The sequence below is a fragment of the Musa acuminata genome, chromosome BXJ1-5 (assembly GCF_036884655.1).
Source record: "Musa acuminata AAA Group cultivar baxijiao chromosome BXJ1-5, Cavendish_Baxijiao_AAA, whole genome shotgun sequence".
Classification (NCBI taxonomy): Eukaryota; Viridiplantae; Streptophyta; class Magnoliopsida; order Zingiberales; family Musaceae; genus Musa; species Musa acuminata.
In genome coordinates this window covers 16112911-16119004 of record NC_088331.1, presented here as the reverse complement: position 1 = coordinate 16119004, position 6094 = coordinate 16112911, and the positions used below count along the sequence as shown (strand labels likewise).

General features: G+C 41.9%; 1 protein-coding gene across 1 annotated transcript; it reads left to right on the top strand.

Moving 5' to 3' along the window:
* Positions 1-471: 471 nt before the first annotated feature.
* On the top strand, positions 472-4954 carry LOC103973655 (synaptotagmin-2-like). The gene is made up of 12 exons (XM_009388287.3): positions 472-946; positions 1701-1799; positions 1907-1957; positions 2074-2197; positions 2368-2486; positions 2585-2686; positions 2789-2863; positions 3044-3120; positions 3256-3502; positions 3592-3945; positions 4056-4184; positions 4735-4954. The coding sequence occupies exons 1-12, from the start codon at positions 836-838 to the stop codon at positions 4861-4863; spliced, it is 1617 nt and encodes a 538-aa protein (XP_009386562.2). The 5' UTR covers positions 472-835; the 3' UTR covers positions 4864-4954.
* The last annotated feature ends 1140 nt before the right edge of the window (positions 4955-6094 follow it).

The window sequence follows — 6094 nt, the reverse complement described above, 5'->3', positions numbered from 1 at the left end:
AGCTAAAACTGAGTTGATTAAAAAAGAGAGGATAAAATCTTAAAAAAATAGAGTCAGTCAAACCCAATCAAACTGATTCTGATAAATTAATTACCTAAAAATTTTGACATTAACACCTGCAGCTCCCTCCATCCATCCATCCATCCATCCACCCACATCGCTCGTCTCCATCCACGGATCAGAAGTAGTCATGAGTCCGTTACAGCGGATGTCCGAATGTAAAGGACTCCATTTCCACCCGGGAAATGGAGGGTCCGTTTGACCCAAACGTGTCCACGCCACCGTCCTTCCCTACTCCGGTCATCTTTTAGTGCGGAGAAAGCATGGCATCCCTCCACGACACCCAACGGAAGTAACCGTAACCGTTCACCAGACATCACAAAGTTCTGTACGTAAATTTGGTGCAGAATAGTGACACTTTGCAGATAAATGGGTGGATTCGGGAGTCGAGAGAATAAAACAAGTGTGCGGTGGTGACTGTAACGGGCAGTGGTTTCCGAGCTCCATGCAGCAGCAGGGCGTTACCGACGACACAGGCGCGTGCACACACGCTGCTCTTCCCTCTTTTACGGCTGCCACTAATTCCCGCTCGGCGTCGGAAACGTAGATCTTCTCTGCATCCTATTCTCTCCTCTCCCTTTCTCCCGACTGTTTCTTGGTCGGAGTCTTCCTCTTCTCGATTGCTTGGTTCGGATCGGAGGGGAAGGAGATTTAGGTGATTCGGTGATCACAGTGCGGAAAGGTGGGGTTTTTTTCCCCTTTTCTTTCTTTCGTTCTGCTTTGAGCGTTCCTTCGCGCCTCCGCGTCCGTTGAGCGTCTGTAGAAGATATCGGAGATGGGATTCTTCAGCTCCGTGCTAGGTTTCTTCGGCTTCGGAATTGGGATCGCCGTCGGGCTGGTCATCGGTTACTACCTCTTCATCTACTTCCAGCCCACGGATGTCAAGGTATGATTTTGATATTTCTCCGCTCTTTGAGGGTGGCCATTTTGGCGGTTCTTCACGTTTTCTCGATCGATTGACTTCTTCTTCTCGAGAGGATTTGTTGCCGCTGCGAATTGTGGCAGTTTGTTCCTTTTTTTTTTTTTTTTTTTTTTTTCACCTTAGCAGATCAAGAGCGCTGGAGAATTGTTTTAGCTTTCCCTTTTTATGATAGAAAAGAAATCCCTCTCTAATCTTTTCGAATTTACCCAGAAATTTGGATCATATAATTTCCTCTGATGCTTTTGCCACCGCCGTTAAAGTATTGTATTGTATTATGGCGGCATAGTTCGGCTTCGTGATATGCTGCTGCTTATAATGTGAGAACATCCATGACCCACCCCCTTTAGGGGATCTTAGTCGATGTCCTTGCATGATCCTTGTTATGCGATATGCTGCTGCTTATAATGTGAGAACATCCATGACCCACCCCCTTTAGGGGATCTTAGTCGATGTCCTTGCATGATCCTTGTTATGCCCCCCCCCCCCGCCAATAGATAATACCCATACATTGGAGTTTAAGAATCGCATGATGTATCTTCAGATCGTCCAAATAAATCTAAGAGTTGTGGTTAATTTATGCGTCTTCAGATCATCCAAATTGCAGCGCAAGGACATTTTTTGCTTTGTCGATCAACATCACAATATTATTATTTTCTGGTAGACTAGATGTTACCTTTTTGTCATCCTGGTAATGAATGGTAAGAACATACGCACTCAGGATCCTGAAATCCGACCGCTATTTGAACAAGATGCAAAATCACTGGAGCACATGTTTCCTGAAATTCCTGTGTGGGTGAAAAATCCAGACTTCGATCGAGTAAGAAACACCATTTCTCTCCGATTCTGGTTCCTGTTTATGATGTGTGTAGTAAGTCTACAGAACCGCTTTTGGAAACTAAACTTGTTTTGATTTTGTCCTCGAAGATCGACTGGCTAAACAAGTTTCTCGAGCATATGTGGCCGTATCTCGACAAGGTGACTACTCTTTGGAATCTCAGCAAATTCCTCGAGTATTTGGAGGACCCAATGGCAGCTCCTCGAGTTGGTTCTCTTCTTTCGATTCCGTGCTTACCTAAACAGTCGTTGTGCAGGCAATATGCAAAACTGCGAAAGAGATCGCAAAACCAATTATCGCTGAGAACACTGCCAAGTTCAAGATGGAGTCGGTTGAATTCGAAACCCTCACATTAGGCACTCTGCCACCTACATTTCAAGGTTAGTGGTCCTCTCATTTTTACTCGACTGTTGTAAGCTAAGCTAACTCAGTCCCCTTTTCTGCTAATATCAGACATTTTGACAGTGATCTCAGAATCTCTCTCTAGAAATACGTAACCTATTTTTCTCCGGTCATATGAAATCTGACACATGAGGAGGATATGTTGCAGGAATGAAAGTTTACACCACGGACGAAAAGGAACTAATCATGGAACCATCACTCAAATGGGCTGGAAATCCTAACGTCACTGTCGTGGTCAAGGCATTCGGACTAAAAGCAAGCGCACAGGTTTGGGTATTCGATGTCCATTTTTGTAAGAAAAAAATAGAAGCTAAATTTTTTTGCTTAAGCATGCACATTTTTCCCAAATTTCCAAGTCTTTTCAGGTAATAGACTTACAAGTCTTTGCTATACCACGCATCACATTGAAGCCACTCGTCCCCAATTTCCCTTGTTTTGCAAAGATCCTTGTATCGCTCATGGAGAAGGTGAACCACAAGTAGCGACTCACGTTTGATGATTTTTTTACTACGAGCTCTGGTCAGTCAGTCAGTCAGTCACTGCCCCAACCATATTTTCATCTCTTGCAGCCACATGTTGATTTTGGATTGAAGCTTCTGGGAGCCGATCTTATGTCGATACCTGGTCTTTACAGATTTGTTCAGGTGTCATCGCTGTTCCTGACGAGTCCATAAACGTTAGATTATTCCTATGCCATATATACTGCCTATGCATCTGTCGTTGGAGATAATAGATACGTTGTTTATTCAGGTTGGCTGTTTATGCCTTTTTTTTTTTATCTATTTCCTCTGTTTCTGATGTTGTACATTTTTTGTCCTCTGCAGGAGACGATTAAGAAACAGGTCGCCAACATGTATCTATGGCCTAAAACACTGCAAGTGGCAATTATGGACCCAACGCGGTGGGGGTTTGCAAGATTTTACTTGCTATTATACCATTATTATCTATCTATCTATCTATCTATCTATCTATCTATCTATCTATCTATCTTCACATTTCAAACTCACTAGTCTTACGAAGCATCTTCGATGCGCAGAGCTCTGAAGAAGCCAACTGGTATTCTAAATGTGACTGTCGTCCGGGCATATAAACTGAAGAAAAAAGATCTGTTGGGTAAGTCTGATCCATACGTAAAACTAAAGCTTTCAGACGACAATCTTCCATCAAAGAAAACCACCGTGAAGCGTAGCAACCTGAACCCTGAGTGGAACGAGGAATTCAAGTTGGTCGTCAAGGAACCAGAATCTCAAGCTCTGGAGCTCAGCGTCTATGACTGGGAACAGGTATTGCCTCTTTAACTATCGGGAGTTGTAGTGGTGTAATGTTTTGGTCTGTACGTGCTGATCGATACGAATGCATTCTTCCCCTCTAGGTTGGAAAACATGATAAGATGGGCGTGAATTCTATCCCGTTGAAGGATCTTACCCCTGACGAGACTAAATCTCTAACGCTGGACTTGCTAAAAAATCTGGATCCCAATGATCCTCAAAACGACAAGTCGCGTGGACAGATCGTTCTCGAGGTCACATATAGGCCTTTCAAGGAAGGGGAGGTCGCCAACGACATCAGCGAGGATGAAGGTGAGATCGAAAAGCCTCCTGAAGGCACTCCCGCAGGTGGTGGTTTGCTCGTGGTTATCGTACACGAAGCTCAAGATCTCGAGGGGAAGCACCATACCAATCCCTATGTCCGGATCCTTTTCAGAGGAGAGGAGAAGAAGACCAAGGTAAGTCGAGGATCAAGGGTGATGTAGCCTCACGTTCTATCGAGCTTTCGTCATGAACGACGCTCCACATCGAGAATGCACGAGGTGACTTGTCGTTGCGATCGGTGCAGTGCCTCAAGAAGAACAGAGATCCACGATGGGAAGAGGAGTTCCAGTACATGTGCGAGGAGCCACCCACAAATGATAAGATGCATGTGGAGGTTCTTAGTAAGCCCCCAAGCATTGGAATCCACTCTAAGGTACGAGTACTATTACTTTAATTTTCTGCATTCAATTGTTTTGTTGGTCTGTTGCATCGATGCAGTCAGTATGTATCTTATCTGCTTCGTTATGGTATTTAATATGTTCTTTTTGCAAATAGTTAATCCATTTAATTGGTGGATTGATAAATTGCCATGAAATTTATGTGAGCTTATTTCATGCTTCTTATGATCTTCACATGTAACTAACTAATTACTTTAGCTCCATATTGGTGGTGTGGGTAAAGATTTAATTGAATTATAAGGACTTCATGGATGTGTTGTTGTTGTTGACTTGAGTTTGATCACTTTGGATCAGTAGATTAGCCTCAATAATAAGTCAATGAAAATATGAGAGAAGTATTAATTTTTGACTAGGAAATCTTCATGGACCTCGTCGGATGCCCTCTCTATTTGTGGGAGTGACTTGACTATATTGCTCTTGCATGCTTACTAATTGCCATGTTGATCTTTCTTTCTTAATAATCAATCGATAGGCATTATTAATTGCTTGATGCTTGCTTCTGGAGACTTACATCGAAGTCCTCAGGAAATGCTGGGATATGTGGTCATCAACGTTGCAGATGCCGTCACCAATAAGAGAATCAATGAGAAATATCATCTTATTGACTCCAGAAATGGCCGCATTCAAGTCGAGCTTCAGTGGAGGAGTTCATAATCTAGGAGGTGATGAATTATTGGACAAGAATTCGTTTATCTTCTTCTACGAATCTGTTCGTTTCTGTTCTGTTCTTGCATCTGAAATTTTCCTAAGGTCTTTGGAGTGTGGTGTAAGCACACATTGTTTTATAATATGGGTGGGTATCAAAAAATGCTCGTGTATCGTCAGATTTTTATCAAGCAGATTTAGTTAAGGAAGAGGCTTAAGTATGAGAGGTTGCTGCACGGAAAGATAAAACTAACGCACACAAGCAAGCGATGGTAATCACACATCGGGCGCAGTTTTTTTTTAGCTTTCTTGTCTATGGTTCGATGACGAGTCACAAGCCATTCCTCGTGCGTAGGTACACGGCTGACGACTCAGATTTCCCTCAAATCTTATAGCAAATCCAATTGACAATTTGATATATATATATATTTGTATATATATATAACAATTCAATTTTGTTTTGCAATAGTCAGAAGAAGCAGCACAAGATGGTGTGGTGTGTCCTTGGAATGATGAAGTGGATGGTCAAAAAACGTACCACCTCATAATACCCATGTTTTAAATTAAAAATTGCATTGTGTTTGTGTTGGATCTGTGTCGACTCTTTTTCTAAAAGTTGCATGGTGTGTTCTTCGAATGATTCCAAGTGATGGCCAAGCTGCTGATCCTTGTCCAAAAATATTGAACTCTAAGAGCTAGCAAGAACTGTAATGATTTTTGTTTTCGAAAAACAGAAAAGCTTGTACTACTATATCACCCAAGTATAAAAGATGCCCCTGGAATCATAGGGGAACACAAAATCCAACCGAGAGGGGCGAGTCTCCTCTCTAAACAAACAAACAAAAATAGACGCTTCTTACTCCCTAGCAAATCTAGGCAGTCGATTGACCGTCGTAGTTTTGTTCTCTGAAGAAGACCTGAGAGAGTTTGAATCGGTCAAATATGAACAATGTTGATCAAATACTTTGGACAATATTTTGCACAACCCAAAGCACAAGAGTCTTTTTCTACAGCATCCTGACGAGAACAAAAAGAGTTTGATTCAAAATAAAATTTCTAAAGCCATCAGCTACCACCATTTCTATATCCTGATCATGTTAGGATCTTAACAATAGAATTTTGTAACAAATTTTAACCATAAAATTTGATTAAAAAAACACGTATGATACCATCAATTATATGAAGTACGAGTAAAAAACTAAACGAGTGATCACGTGCAAAAGTTACATAAAAAGAGAAA

Coding starts and splice junctions, on each gene's coding strand:
- LOC103973655 (XM_009388287.3), top strand. CDS start 836: ATGGGATTCTTCAGCTCCGTGCTAGGTTTCTTCGGCTTCGGAATTGGG. Junction 2,864..3,043: donor GTCTTTACAGATTTGTTCAG/GTGTCATCGCTG, acceptor TGTCCTCTGCAG/GAGACGATTAAGAAACAGGT. Junction 4,185..4,734: donor GCATTGGAATCCACTCTAAG/GTACGAGTACTA, acceptor CGAAGTCCTCAG/GAAATGCTGGGATATGTGGT.